Raw genomic sequence first — 16,050 nt, forward strand, 5'->3', positions numbered from 1 at the left:
GCCTCGTGAGATTAGATTTTCCGTAGTTTTTCCTTGTTGACGTAAGTTTCACAAGTTAGGAATCTGCTCAGATACCAGCTTTCCTAATTCTCTCTCTGTATGATAAATAGAATTATTTCTGACTTCCAGTAATTCACTGCCTGAGCAGACAGGCTTGATTATACTATTGGGGAAACCAGTTTAGGAGCAAATCAAAGGTCCCCTGCGTTCACTGTTAATGTCTTGACATGTGCATGCAGCTATCTATAGATTTTCTCTCTGCGCCTGCGAGTCCAGCCCATTTTTATTACCCTTTAGGCAAGTTCAATCATAATTTCCTTAAAATTTGATTTGACAGCCTGTACTTTAATTTTTTATAGTACTGTCCTCTTCTGTAAAAGGCTTCCAAAGGTCTCTCCATTGCTCACTATTTATTCAGCCTTGTGTTCAAGCCACAGGCAGCACGTGACAGTAAGAGATTAGGTTCTGGAGCCGGGCTGCCCATAGCCACTCCTCAGAGATGTGTAGCCTCTACGCCGGTTTTCTCTGCAAAACTATGATGATAGTACCGACCACACTGGGTTTTCGTCAGGATGAAATGGCAAGTGGACAGTGCCTGGCATATGGTGAAGGCTCAGTACATATTATCATCTGGACCTCAGAACATATGAACTATTTCCAGCGGGAGTGTCCTACGCTCCGCGAGGGCAGGAATCTGTGTCTGTTTTGTTCATTAGCGTATCCCCAGGGCCTGGAACAGTGCCTGGCACATTAAGGCACTCGAATGTTTGTTGCATGGGTTAATCCATTACATGCTGACAGCCCAGCCGAACTGCAATGCTCCCCATTCCCGCAGCGTCCCTGCCCTGCTGTGTGCTGTTTGCCTGCTCTGACGCCGCCGCTGTTGGGCAGCCGTGAGCACTCAGTGCACAGTCGAATACAACCCGCAGGAGGCTTCTCCTAGTCACCCAGGAGGGAGCCTGTCTGGAGACGCTGCTCTCGTGGCACATTGTATGGATCGCTCTTCAGGACTTAACTGTCATCTCTTCTCTCCTGTGAGCAACTTGAGGAAGTGATCATGCCATATGACTGGGCAGTGTTTGTTGAACATGATTTTTAAAAAATGGACAGATTTCATAACCTACTGAAGCACGCCATTGCTGTGGCACTCTTTCTAGGGCTTGCTCTCCACGAAGAGCTAGTCTTTCTAGGACTAGCTCTTCGTGGAGAGCAAGCCCCACCTGCCCTGGGGCAAAGCTTCGCGAAGTTAAGAACCAGTGAGCCAATGCGCTGGAGCCCCAGTGAACATGCTTAGCCCTGCTCACGTCTCCCAGGTATGGGCTGAGCCCTCAACTTCTAATTACTTCACAGCTACAATGTGGGATTTGGACTGAGGTTGGAGTCACGTGGTTATAAATAGTAATATAATAGTAAATGGAAGCATTTAAATATTATTGAATATTAAAATATTCATTCTTACTGAAACACATAGCATACTTACACAAAAATGGGGAGGGCTTCATTACTTGGTGTGCAATGCTAATGGGAGCGAGGCAAGCTCTGCCTGTTCCTATGCAAGTACAGAGTAGACCTCAAGGTGGAAGGAAAATTTTGAATTATGCAATAACATTACACATTTCTAATCAAGACAATACTGAGAAAAATCATGGGCATGTTAAAAAAACCTTTTTGCTCTTAAAGTATATTTAATAGTTCACCATCTACTCTTACATTTTGTTTCGGTCCTCGTAACTAGTGTCAGAGACTGGGTATAGTATTTTCACTTTACCCTGGATGGGAGAAGTCTTAGCCTTCAAGTCACACAATAAATGATGACAGTGAGACGTCAACTGCCTGGAATAATGTGCTGCAGCCAGCAGGCTACAACAATGAAACTGTTGGTAACGTTCGGGCCTTGAGAATTTTGCTTTAATGACTTTGGAAGACCGATAGGAATTTGGTCTACAGCTATGTTTTAGTTCAAATCAGTGTTAAATTTCCTAAACAAGATTCCAAATTTGGCCAGGGCTTGCCACTCCACTCCAGACCAACAACGTGCCCTCACCCGAGCTGATGAACACACGGCTGCCTGGTGAGTCACAAGCTGTTTTTTGATCGGGCAGTTTATGGGGCTCATGCTGTTCTCCTGCAAAACCCACTGCAGGCTTCTGCAGAAATTCCTTTGGCCCAGAATGCTGAAGAACTACATTGTTGTTCATGGTTTGGATTGTAAAAGACAACTCAATCTCAAGTCCACATTCTCCTCTGGCCAGTCCCATTGAGATTATTTTACAGGGATCGAGAGACTTCCTGGAGCCAGGAGAAAACACTCCAGCAAACGGCCTTCTCCAGAAGATTCTGTACAAGTGGCTTTGCAGTGTGATTTCAAGGTACCCGTGGTCTGGCTGCTCGTGTACATTTTTTTTTCCTCTCACAGAATCTAAGGTCTTGATTCACAGTCACCCCAGAGACCAGAGTCCTACAGCTGTGATATTCTGACCCATCATTTAGAGCCTGCCCACCCACAGCCACTGAGATGCTCCTGTTGAACCCTGGCTGCAGGCGTGCTTAGCTCCTACTCAGCGCTTAAATATAAGTTGCTACAAGGTTCTCTTAAAGAGAAGTGATCTTCAGCCCAGTTTCTCAGTCCATTCATCACTGTTGCCTTAGACTTCAGCAGCTCATGGAAACAGTACTGAACTGAAATGCAAGAGCTTTTTCCTCCTATCCTGCCATTTAACTCACAGCTTTGAGAATAGGAATTTCTCTTACAATTGTCTAGACAGAGCATTGTTTTAATCTTATGTAAATCCACTGTAACACAGTAATTTGATTTGTAATTGAACAAATGGCCTTAAAAGGAACTGAGGTGTGCTTTCTAGAACATCCCGAAATGAAAATTATACCCAAAAGGCGATGTTTAACTGGTAGACTATTTAATATAGATTCTGTGATGGTCATGGGAACCATAGTTTCATCATAAAATATATTTGGACAGGACATGAAGAAATATGGGTAAAGCTGTCATAACTCTACAAAGTTATCCTAAATATCCTAAGGGTATCCTGGTTTCAATCTTTTGTGTTGTTGTTTACCATATCTTTATTGATTTCAGAGAGAGGAAGGGAGAGAGAAACATCAGCGATCAGAGTGTCACTGATCAGCTGCCTCCTGCACGCCCCCGACTGGGGATCCAGCCCGCAACCTGGGCATGTGCCCCGACCGGGAGCTGAACCATCGCGTCGTCTCCTGGGTCCTGGTTGATGTTCAGGCGCTGAGCCACGGCCAGCAGTGTGTGTGGTTTCTTAGAGGTTCCTTTTACTAAGAATCTAGGCCTGTCCACTCTCACTTTATACTGCTCTGAATATCACATAAATACTTTTTGTTTTCGTTAACTTCTACCAGTGTCTGACTAGGTCACTTAGTTTAGGAATTTTGTTTTTTGTTAAATACCGCAGATTTAAAAATTCAGAATATCTTTTCAGTATCATCTTGTTTTGCTAGTATCTTGATTCTGCAACTGTTTTCATATGTGGTAGTATTAAGTCTGCCAGTTTAAGGCGATGCTTATGCTTAGAAAATTATCTTTTTCACTTATATCAGAGTTCCTTGTGTCCAGGCAACATGGCAGTTTCCTGTGTGATTTGAAAAAACTGCAGTTACTAAAATGTCACAGGATTCTCACCTGATTTTTAACTCAGTAATAAAATTTTAATCAGACTTTATCAAGTTCCTCATGATTAGAATAAAGCAACTAAATGCCCACAGTTTAAAGTGGGAAAACGTGGCACATACCCTGCTAGAGACATGTCTGAATCCAGCAGCACAGGAACTTACTCAGAATTACCAAATAGAGCCAGGTTTTCAATATAATTTAATATAAACCTAATATAACTTACGGCCGCCAGGACCAGGGACGGTCTGGTTGCCATTACAGAAGGAAATGTGACGGTCCTTGGGCTGCAACCTCAGCTACGATGGACACCAGGGGGATTAAACACAACTCACTGGTCTACTGACCACTCCTGCAGGGACCACCTAGGTTTCCTTTTATTACTAGTTGTTATTCTTCCTCTCCGGACAAAACATGCGCAATTCATCTCCTGAGCTATTTTAGTTTGGGGGTCTGTCTTTCTAAGGAAAACATTATGTAAACTCCCCCGTATCAGGCCCCAAGTAAGACTACTATATACCGCTCAAATATCTAGAATGCCCACCCCTGTTCTCTCTAGAGGCTCCTCTCAAATCCAACTTAATAGACAGGGGTGGGCAAAAGTATTAACCTCTTTGTACCCACCCCTGTAGTATTCTGAGTATTCTGCTGAATGAGACTAAATCAGTTGCCTAAAGGTTGTACAATTCTGGGCCACAGGATCCAGAATGAAGGTAACTGGGCTTCAAGCCATCCAACACAAGGTCACTGCCTGCAGACACAAGTACAGTTTGGAGCTAAGACGTACAAACACCACATTTTGCACAAGATAAGGAAAATGATAAATTTCAAGTTCAAAGATATGTGTTCTTCTGTTGTGATGAAATTATACATAAAACATGAAGTTTCCAGATTTGTCTCACCATAACTGATCTGTCAATAATTGAAGATATTATATACAAAGAGTAATAAATAATTTTTGCCCTGGCTATTGGTTGGGTGTTGTCCTGTGCACTGAAATGGAGCTGGTTCAATCCCCAGGAGGGGCGTGCAGGAGGCAGCTGATCAATGTCTCATTCTCACACTGATGTTTCTCTCTCCCTCTCCCTTCCTCTCTAAAAATCAATAAAAATATTTTAAAAAAATACATTAAAAATATAATTTTCAAAGATAATAAAATCTACTTCTTAACATTCAGAACCTACCACTTGTGAATGTGTTTTATTTATGAAACAATAACAATTTTCACTAATGTGTTATATTTTGGATACCATGAGACAATATTTTGAAGAAATAAAATCAAAGGCTATTTTGAAAGACCGTGTCACGTTCTTCTGTTTCTTCTGTGCTGTTACGTGTAGTAAAGTCACTTAAGAATGAAGGGGACAATTCTGCTTACACACTACCATCATTAGGGATGGTCTACATGAGTACAGAACAGAAAGCTTAAAGGATTCTATCTGTACTTCAGAAGTTCCAAATGACAAACTAACCTTAAGTCTCACCTGTATACCAGTTACTACTGCAATCACCTTTTCTTTTCTTTTATCACTAGTACTTGTTGAAGTCCATTAAGAAGCCAAAAAATTGTAAATATATTAATCGTTAAAAACAACAAAGAAGAGTTTAAAGAATATATTTGAACCACATAAACAAACAAAAAGGTATTACATAAGAAAAAATAATGTAACAATTTATGTAAGTACCTAACATAAGATGAGCATGCTCTTACATCTAAAACAAAAAAGGTAACATTGGTACTATATATATATATTTGACAAGTGTGCATTAAAGAATTCTCTAATATAAAACATTTAAATGTGGAGGATACTTTTTCAAGATACAGAAAACAATGTTAAGATAGGCACACCCACAATTCTTACAAAAACATGCTGGCAGAAGATAAAATTCATCTGAGCACTCACTTCTCAGATGTGCAAAAGCTACAGAGTTGTTAATCACTGGATATTGGCTCCCACTTCCCACAGTTTGAGTTTCAACACTGATTGGTATGAGTTACGAATTACACAATTAATTACTGTTATTTTCAGTGTTTCTGCCAAGGTTCCATATAGAATGCATCTATTTAATATGAACACTTAACACAGCAACATTATTTGTTTATAAAAGTCACTTCCTTTGTTCTTTGTGTTTAAAAAAGGCACTATATTTAGAAAATAGTTATAGCAAACAGTGCTTTGCAAAATCTGAAACTCTAAATCAACGTGCTCCATCAACCATAAGTAGATCTTAGAAGCCCTAACTGAAAAGAACACAAATGTAAAAAGCTGATCAACTTAAAGATTATAAAAATTGGTTTATTGTAAAAGCGATTCAAGAATACCAGTTAAAAATCTTATCCCAATGCTGCCCAAGACAACCAAGAAGTAGTTAAACACTTTTACATTAGGACTAGGACATGAAACAAGAAAGACCACACTAAGGCTACGAAAGAGAAAGAACTCCTAGGTCTCCCTCAGGTCGGTGCAGAGGGCCAAGGTCGGAGCACTGCGCCTGTCAGGGACCACAGTGCTGCCATGACATTGAGGTATAACCGGGCAAGTTAAAGTCGAGGGGAAATGAAGAACTCCATAGTCTTATTCTGTGGGTGTACTTAAGGGATTGAAATTTTAGGAACAACTGCCTTTAATGACAGCAAGATGCAAGATAAGTCTTTATTGAAGAAAAAGGTTATAAAGTTCTCTATCAAAGTTCCACTAAGTCTTCGCAACCCCCCTCCCCACCCTCTCCCTTATCTAGAGCTACTCTGCTGATACATAAGATACGATCTTTATTTGCTTACTGGCAAACTGTAGGCACTCCTTCCAAGTAGCTTTGATTTTCTACACATTAAAAACCCAACATGCTATATCATCCATATACTCAATTATGCATTCTAGGTAGAAATTCATTATTGCTCTAAAAATAACAACAACAAAAAAATCGATGCATCTGCACAGTGGCCATTTTCCCCTAGATGTATTTCAAGATTTAATCTTTCTACTGTTTTCTTAATAAAAAGCCTTAGAGTCAATTATTATGAGTGATTGACCTATGAATCATTATATACAACACAGTGATTGTATTTTTTTTTTTTTGAGCACTGAAAATACTTAATATAAAACTTACTTTTGCACTCCTCTAAACGGAAGGGTCAAAATACTTAGATTTTGTAATTAGAAAAAAAAAAACCTACCTTCCCAAGCTGAGGCTTTTCATAGCAGTTTAGCCAGGAAAGGAGATTTTATACCTGTTATAAACCCTTGAAAATAAGGGCTTACTCTAGAAACACTGAAAGACCCTTAATCACAGAGGTGCTAGCTGGTGCCACTATAACTCACAACCAACTGCCACTTCATAGCTTATACTGAAGAGTTGATTCATGCTCATTTTTTCCTTTAAAAAATACTCTTTGGAAACCATTATTACTCCTGTAGACACATACTCTAGTTATATCTCTTCCTGTAAAAATAAAAGTATAATCACGATTATCTCTATTTCTGTGCTAAAGTCAACTACCAATATACATTTATTAATCTGATCACTTTACCAGCTAACACATGACCTTACAGAATTATACTGTCCAGGGTCGATTCTCAGTATACAGAAGTAGGAGCAAGTCTTATAAGAACAGTTTAGTAGGTAATATTTCAATGTAGTCTTTAATATGTTCATTAACCAATGACAACTAAAATACTAGAATTTATTTCCAAAACTACGGTGAAGGTAAAACTTCCACAGCTAAAGGAAGGTGAGTGACCACATAAAGCTTACTTCTGTCATGTACATTATGAACCTGCTCAGTGATTTCCCATCAAGACTTAAAATTAGTCCTGGGGAGTAACAAGGGGAAAATAGAGCCATTTCCTGTTTGCTTCTTTCAAATTCATCAGATAATATTTACTGCGTGCCTTGAGGGCATACATCACTCCCCTAGGCATTATCCGTAACAACAGACCTTTCTAGAACACTAACCTCCTCAAACATCTGTAGACTGCCCCAACCAGATTTAAACTACCTGTGAAATATCAACTATTAGTCATGTATTCTAAATGCATACACTCTAAGCTACCATTTTAAAATAAATTGGAAAATAGGGAAACCTAAAAAAAAAAAAAAAAAAAAATTCTGCTATCACGCTATCATATAAACATTGTAAGGTGTCAGGATATATATAGAGAGCGAGCAGATAATCAAGATTTAAATAAGAAGGTAAAAAATCAGGAAATGTAGATTTTACCAAAGAAACTACAATAACCATCCCAGCTACAACTATAAACAGATTCACTACTGTGGTCATTTGCCTTGGTTCCAGAAAAAACAACAACAACGAAACAAAAACAACAACAAAAAAAACCCCAACCAACCAAAACAAAACAAACCCACAATAAAACCCACCCAAACCTACACTAGAGTATGTGGCAATTATTAATATATTTCTATGGAAATTGTCTCGTGCCTTATAAGCTCCTAAAATAAAATCAAGGTCACTATGTGACTAATGATATAGCACTAGGAGGGGAAAGAACCCCACTGAAAGTAAAAGTCTTCAGCCTCGGTTTTAGCTCTCTCCCCAAATCAGCACTAAGTACTTAGTATGAGACACAACATTTTTGGTTTGTCACACCAGTAAGGCATGTTTTCCCACTGGCCAAAAGCAGCTGAAGAAATAGTTGCTTAAACAAACTAGATGCTGTGACATGAAGCATTTTACTTCCAAGTCTGACCGTTTCGTTAAAATGATTGGTGAACATCTAACTGGGCAAAAGGAATGGCATCCATCATCAAACAGGCTCACTTCCCCCAGCCCCCAAAACAAACAGTAGTTATAATAGCAAAAGGAACAAAAAGTTTTTTGTTTTTTGACTCTTTAGGGCCACCTATGAAAGAGGCCAGCAATATATTAACAGCAGCAATGGACACGGAAGAGCAAAAGAGTGGATGAAAGAATCTTGCTGGACGTTTGTTCATCTTTTTCTGTATTAGCCAGAAGGTTGCAACTGGCTTATTTGGAAATTTCTGGTAATGTGTGTCTTATCTCCTTAGATCCTTCACAGATTTAGAATTCAGTCTACCTGAGGGCTCTATAACCAAGTAAGGAAACTTTCTTTATCTAGCTTGGTGGCAGCCAAAACGGACTCCATGTCATTAAGGATGTCAGAGCTCAAAGCTTCCTGCAGACTCGGCATTAACTCCTCTCCTTCTATGTTCATTGCATCTCCCTCCAGTGTTCCAAGGTCCACATTTGTCCCGGGAATGGCTTCAAGGTAGTCTGGAAAACGATTCTGCTGTGAGGGCAGGGTGCTTTGGTTGATAGTATCACCTAGTTGGGACAGAGAAAAGGAATACGGTTCATTCTGACAGGAGCTGCACCATGTGAGCGCATACAGAAATGTGTAAAGAAAACACTCCTGACTGACCTGAAATGATGCCCGGTTTATTTCAGACCAAACAACCCACAAATAACAATGCCAAGATTACTTCTGCTTCAATATCTGTCCAGCTATTTAACCAACAATTTGATTGCTTATTGCTATGTGCTGAGCACTAAAGAAGGGGGGGGGGGTCAGGTCATTAAAAAAAACCCTCTGAAAAGTTATATATTATATACAGCAAGGGAGAAGAACAAGCTCACTACACAAGAGCTTGGCCACGTAATTCTCTTCAAGCTTTGCACCACCACAATAAGATAAAGTAGGAAAATGAGTGGTATAGTCCCAGCTTTCCCCAAGTACACTTTGGGAAACACTAAAATAAAATAAAAGGGCTGGATAAAAACTCTATTCCACTCTTGGAGACTCACATTTCATAACAGCAAAACAAGTCTCCCAGAAGTCCTTGAATAAATAATCTTCCTAGCTTTGCTGGCTAGGTTTTCCATATTTACCTGGCCACAAAACCATTTTGGGGGGCACATGACAACATTAACATTCCTTAGAGCTCCAATGAACATGCTTTTCAGAAAAATGAACATAAACCATTAAGTGCTATAGGGGTTTGGAGAAACGACAAATGGGGAACAGGAGTGAGGAAATGTGTTTGAATGAGCTGGGTTTGAAGTGGCTCCTAAGGATGATTGAAGATTTAGATAAGCCAAAACAAAGGGGGGTTCTAGGGAGCACCAAAGCCATGAGCTGGATGAGCACAGGCTTTTACAAAAGGCTTGCCAAACACTTGCAGAAGCTGTCAGCTAAAGAACCTGCTGGCTGGAGGACTGTTCCATGTCCCTGCCAGTTCACGCCCTCTGAGAGTTGACAAGTCCAGGACAATCAGGTAAGCCCCAGGAGAAATGGTCCCTCAATGACCCCTGTGAGGCAGGTATTTCTTAGCTCCTGCAAGACCCATGCAACTATTCTAACAATAAAGTAGGTGAGCTCTACCGCCAAGCCTTTCCCACTTGGTTTCCTGAGCTCCATAACATCTAATTTGGACCAAAAGCTCTCACAGAAAGGAGGCGGCAGACATTGAACCACATACAGAAATCTCTCTCCAAAATTAAGAATACAAATCTCTATTAATAGAGAATTCTAATAGGCTCAATTGCCCTGCCAACTAATTCAGTATTTTAAATGCTAAAATAAGTAATGTCATCAACTTTGTTCAAATAGAGCTAAGATTCCATGACATTTAAAAAAATTTTTTTAAAAATATATCTTTATGATTTCAGGGAGAGGAAAAGAGAGGGAGAGAGAGAGACAGAAACATCAATGATGAAAGAGTCATTGATCAAGCCCACAACCCGGGCATGTGCCCTGATTGGGAATCGAACCCCGATCGACTAGGATCCTAGGTCGACACTCAACCACTGAGCCACACCTGGCCGGGCTCCATGACATTTTTAACTGAGAAAAAGCCCTGGCTGGGTGGCTCAGTTGGTTAGAGCATCATTCCGGATATGCCAAGGTTGTGGGTTTGATCCCCGGTCAGGGTACACACAAGCAGCAACCAATGAACACATAAATAAGTGGAATAACAAATCGATGTCTCTCTCTCTCCCTCCCTAATCAATAAAAAAATAATTTAAAACAATTTAAAGAAGTTTAACAAAGTGAAATCAATAAAATAAAAACTGAGAAAAGACGTAAATTACAAATTGCCATAAAGGAGGGCACAATTGGAATGGAAGTTGACAGGACTTTAATGGCTTTCTTTTGAATAATTTGTGCTCACAGTAGCTTATGAGACCTGGTGATAGAATGACGCTCTCTGCCTGAAGGTCCGATTCCTCAGAGGAAGAAAGAATACCAACCTGTATCCATTTCGTCAACACTGTTCAAGAAGTCATCTGGAGTGCGAGGGACACTGTAGCTGCTCATGCTCAGTCCACTATCTGTGCTCTCATCGCGAGAGTGATAGGTGCCACTGCAAAGAGAGTTGAAGACCAATACAAAATTTAAAAAAATAAAATAAAAAATAACTTCAAGGTAAAAATAAACATCTGCTGAGTACTAACATGATTCCCAAAGAGAGTTAGTGACCATTCCTGCCCTGCGACGTCGGAAACAAGCACCCTCCTTCAGAGCCCATACACAGTCCTTAGTCTATGCGGTGAAACAGACAAGGTAAATCCTAATCAAAGCTGGCAGCTCCGGGGCGCCAAGATCCCTCCTAAATTTCCGGGCCTGAAGGTTATAGGGAATAAAAGATATACTCAGTGTTCCCAGATGACAGAAAATTCTCTGTGTAGGCACTCTCTCTGTAATTCCATCTGAGTCCAGGGGGTCCACACAGCTCACCTGTTTCAAGATCTCAGTTCCCCAAGTGGTGGAAGGCACAGGTGTGCATAGTCACAACACAAACTGTAGGTGGGCAGTGAGACAGGTCTGCACCAGACTCACATTAAATTCCTCACTCTTATGCTGAGAGTTTAAGCCAATTGGGGGGGAGGGGGGGGAAATCAATGTAAAATAAAGAACTAGAACTCCTTTTTGGACTAGGCCAGAACAGGTAAGTCACTGCCGATAAGAACCCTCACAGCTCAATCTTCTTGCTTCTGTTTAGAGGGGGAAAACCCAAATACCTCAGCATAAGATAGGAGTCAGAATTCCAACTGAAGAAAGGGCTAATTAATAAACAAACAGAAACAAAAAACTAGAAGGCTCACGCCTTGAGAAAAGCAGAAAAATATGAGCCAAGACAGATTTTTACTTTAGGCTAAATGAAGTTTCCCAGATTTACATACAAGTATGGTAAACAACCTCAGTTCATTTCTTTCATAAAAAGAACACTTCCCTCAGCTAGTGGCACTGGAGATAGCAGCTGGCATTGACTATAAAATGTGGGATTCTACTAGTTCTAGAAAAATCTATGGCAAAGTGTAAAATAAAGGCAACTGTTGTTCAAGGGTCTGTGACCACGATGTGAACTTTATCTTACCTCACAGCTTGCACAGTTAAGCACCTGTTTAGCTTACACAAAAGTGAAAAAACAGCCCGGCTGGGTGTGGCTCAGCGGTTGAGCATCTACCTAGGATGCAGGAGATCGTGGTTCGATTCCAGGTCAGGGCACATGCCCGGGGTTGTGGGCTCCATCCCCAGTAGGGGCGAGCAGGAGGCAGCCGATCAATGACTCTCTCATTATTGATGTTTCTATCTCTCTCCCTCTCACTTCCTCTCTTTAAAATCAATAAAGACATATAAAAAAAAAAGTTAAAAAATGAAAACTGTCTAAGCTTTATAAAGGAGCTATAACAGGTGCTCTAGGTTGAAATCTTGCCCCCCCCAATTTCTTCCCTAAATTACTTAATGCATTTGTGCTTTGTCCCCCCGTCCGCCACTCTGTATATTGCAACCGCCAGTTTACTCTAATGCTTCTGCCAGATTTTGGCAAGATTCATAAGCCTCACACAGATCCAAGAAAACACAATTTTGCCTCTGTGACCATTTGTATATAATGCAGCCGCATAGGAGCAGGCCTCAGGATGTGGTTTGTTTTTATTTTGCCTGCCCTGATCTGGGACAAGGGCCTGGTGCTAGTCATCACTTTGTTCCCACTGCTAAGCATGGGCACACACCAGACACTCCAGACTCTTACGGAATAGCTGAACTGACAGTTGTGCAGAGTTCCTTCCAAGCCTCAGGGAAGCACATGGGCGTTCCTGAGGATGGAGTTCACAGAGCCACTTCCCTGACAAGGAACTGCTCCCTGCAGAACCCCACCGCCTGCCGCTCACACTCATTCAATAAACATTCATGAGCATTTGCTACTACGCCAGGCATTCGACCAGGCTCAGAGGATCCGGAGGAAGTTAAAAACCACCACCTACAACTGATGCTTTCTGAGAGGCTCACAACTTCAGGGAGAGAGATGAACAAATAAATACATTAATGAATCATATACAAAGGCTATGTGACCACAGTGCTTTTAGAACAAAGAGGAGGGAGCTTAAAAAGTACAGTGGGAAGGTTTTGTGGAGGGGGACACCAGAGATGGCCTTGGAGGCTCCCAGGACAAAAGGGAGGTAAGGGGATGTTGCACCACTGCCGAGACTCAACTCCATGGCAAGTCAGGGAAACAAGTGTTTAGAGCTTAAAAAATCTGTATGAATCGAATAACAGGCAATGGGGAAACCACCATAAGTTTTTGAAAACAGAAATGCTATAGCCCTGCCGGTGTGGCTCACTGGTTGAACGTCAACACATGAACCAAGAGATCACTGGTTCGATTTCCAGTCAGGGCACATGCCTGGGTTTCCGGCTCCATCCCCAGGAGGGGGCGTGCAGGAGGCAGTCGATTGATGTTTTTACCTTTCTATCCCTCTCCCTTCCTCTATGTCTAAAAAAAGTCAATAAAAACGTATTTAAAAAAAAGAAATTTTACAGTCAGATTCGTGTTTTAGAAATGGGGGGCACTACAGAGAGTGGGCACAGCATTCTGCCGTTAGACTAGTATCGCCGATTATCTGCCACTTTGCGATCCTCACCAGAAATTACAATCTCAAACTGCAGCCCAGCTTTCATCGAAGGTTTTAAGAAAGAATCTTCACAAATGAGTATCAGAAGGATATGCTTTCTATCCATTTTTCTAAATAGCCTAATTTTATCCCTGGATCAATACAGGCCTCCAACAGATGGGTACTGGAATTATACTGATCTGAAATTTCCCTTGTGGAAAAAAAAAAATTTCTGTGGCTATGACTTTTCTTAATTAACTTAAGTTCAGAACTATAATCTTGTATAAATACACTAATTTTTTGGCAGAACTTTAAACAGTATGTGTCAACATGAGGTTAAAATACAGCTACATGAGGTGAATGTTTTGTTACATAATTAGCACATTATATTCCTGTGTGTTTCATGTAGGTCTGTTCCTATATTTAGCATAATCCTTCTACCCATGCTTTGTATCCCATCCCACCCCATCTTCCCTGATTAAACTTACTTAATAACAACTCCCCAATAAAATAAAATAAGCTGTATGTGTCAAAAGAGTAAATTCTGTTTTTCTTAAGATCATGAAGTTTTCAATTCAATCGGTGATAACTGAATGGGTAACGTAGTAGCATCCCTAAAACAAAGTATCTTTAAATATTTTTAAAACTGCCTTGTTTAAAAAAAAAAAAAAAAAAATCAAAAGCATGAAGATCAGGAAGTATTTATTCCTTATTTCTAAAAACTAAAACGCCAATATATTTTATAACCCAGAAGAATGAATTGTAGTCCAACCTTAATTTCAAATGGCTTTCTAGGCAAAGAATATAACCTGTTTCAGCTTGCAGTTTCCCACACAGCACTATATATAACAACACTGCAATCTTCCTGAAACCCAAGGTTGGTGGTAACTCACTAAAATGCATCCTTCTGCTAGGTTTCAAATGCTGCCTTTAATATTAATGCATGTCGTGAAAGAGGCCCAACTTTACAGCGTATCTCCTTGAACTACAGGAGGCCTCACAGTGCTACTGCACTGGAAGCTCTCAGGCTGAACACTTATGTGGAAAATTCCTTCCCATCCTCCTTACAATGCAGCCCTAATAGGTTTAAGATGCAGTTCATTTGCTTTCACAGAAAGGCATTCACATGTTTCTTCACGACTCTGTAATTTTAAGTGACTGTTAGTCGACGGCCCAGGCGGCAGCACACGTGACTGTGAAGTAAGCATCCCCTCCGCAAGTCTGAACAGCTCACTTCCTCTCGCAGGAGTCGGCTTTTAATCCCTGTTTTATTGTACTTGCCATTTATGGAAAGATTCCTTTACAACTATGATTTCTGGCCCACACAGATGTTCAAACAGCTTCCTGCAAGGACTGAGGAGAATTATCTCAAAGCTGTGATCTTCTGCAGACACTGGCCAGCAGCGACTCTCACCAACCTGTTCAGAAAGGGATCTGAGCTGTTGGTCGTCATTGTCCTCAATTCCTGAGACATCCCAGGAGAAGAGACTGGATTCTGAGTCCCGCCATCCTGCTCCAGTGTTGGTAACTGGCTCCGGAGAGCTAATTCCTAGAAAAAGCAAACACACACAGAATCAGTCTACCCATCAACACATTGTTTGTTAGGCGTAAAGGAATAAAAGGCGCATAAGGGTAACCACTGGCGTAACACGCTGAAGCATTAACATCTATTTTAAAGTGAATACGTTTCCCAGTCAGAAAGACCAAGTTCTTCTATCCATTTCAGGTGATCGAAAACTAAATCTTATAAATTGAAAGTTTATCTAGTTTTATTAACCCCAAAACACATATATTTTATTACCTAATTGCATTATTTCCCTTACTTTGGCAGACACCCCCAAATCCTTCCTTTGGGGTAGGATGGCAAATCTGGGCTTTTAAAAGACAATTCTTCTTAAAGTTTATTTGTATTCATCAACCCTCACTCAATATGGTTTGGCACCAGGAATAAAATCAGAATATTCAGTAATTTTTTTTTACATTTTATTTATTTGTTTGTTTTCAGTTTATTTTTTCCATCACCATTTATCCCCTCTAGAACATTCGGCAATTTACCGTAGGACACCAGCCCCCTCTCTGTGCCCCCTGTATTGCTTTACACTTTGCTATCAAGTGTCTCATTTTGCCTTCAGGTTTTTCTGTCTTGAGCAGGGGCACCAAACAATTTTTCAGCAGGATTCCACCTGGAAACCTGAGCCGAAGCTCTGGGCCACTACTCCCCCGAGGGTTCCAGCGGCCTGCCTCAACACGCCTCCCAACATCCCAGGCCTCAGGACCTCCAGGCTCATTTACCTCACTCTGGCCAACCCCTAACCCCTTCATTACCACTCTGCCCTTTTTCTCACTTTTTCATTGGGTCACTGTTCCCTTCCTTAAGAATTTCCACTGTGCCTCCCAAGCTCTTATAAACATCATCTCTGCTGGGGCACCAGCTTTCTCTCCCTTCAACTTTTTTGGTTTGACCTGAAGCGTGGCTTTTTATCACAAAGGACACGGCTCTCCCCTGCAGCCTTCTTGAGCCAAGCCT

The 16,050-nt window shown here is 40.9% G+C and overlaps 1 protein-coding gene across 9 annotated transcripts in view; it reads right to left on the reverse strand.

Moving 5' to 3' along the window:
* Positions 1 to 5,251: 5,251 nt before the first annotated feature.
* YAP1 (Yes1 associated transcriptional regulator) overlaps positions 5,252 to 16,050 on the reverse strand; it is a 102,650-nt gene continuing 91,851 nt past the window's right edge. For all 9 annotated transcript variants that reach the window (XM_087821585.1, XM_087821581.1, XM_087821583.1 and 6 more), the window contains 3 exons: positions 14,942 to 15,072; positions 10,881 to 10,993; positions 5,252 to 8,954 (listed from right to left, as the gene is read on the reverse strand). In XM_087821585.1, coding sequence (XP_087677711.1) covers positions 8,716 to 8,954; positions 10,881 to 10,993; positions 14,942 to 15,072 — 483 coding nt within the window. In that variant the 3' untranslated portion in view covers positions 5,252 to 8,715. The remainder of the gene's footprint in view (positions 8,955 to 10,880; positions 10,994 to 14,941; positions 15,073 to 16,050) is intronic.

This window comes from Miniopterus natalensis, chromosome 11 (assembly GCF_054644295.1).
Source record: "Miniopterus natalensis isolate mMinNat1 chromosome 11, mMinNat1.hap1, whole genome shotgun sequence".
NCBI classification, from domain to species: Eukaryota; Metazoa; Chordata; class Mammalia; order Chiroptera; family Miniopteridae; genus Miniopterus; species Miniopterus natalensis.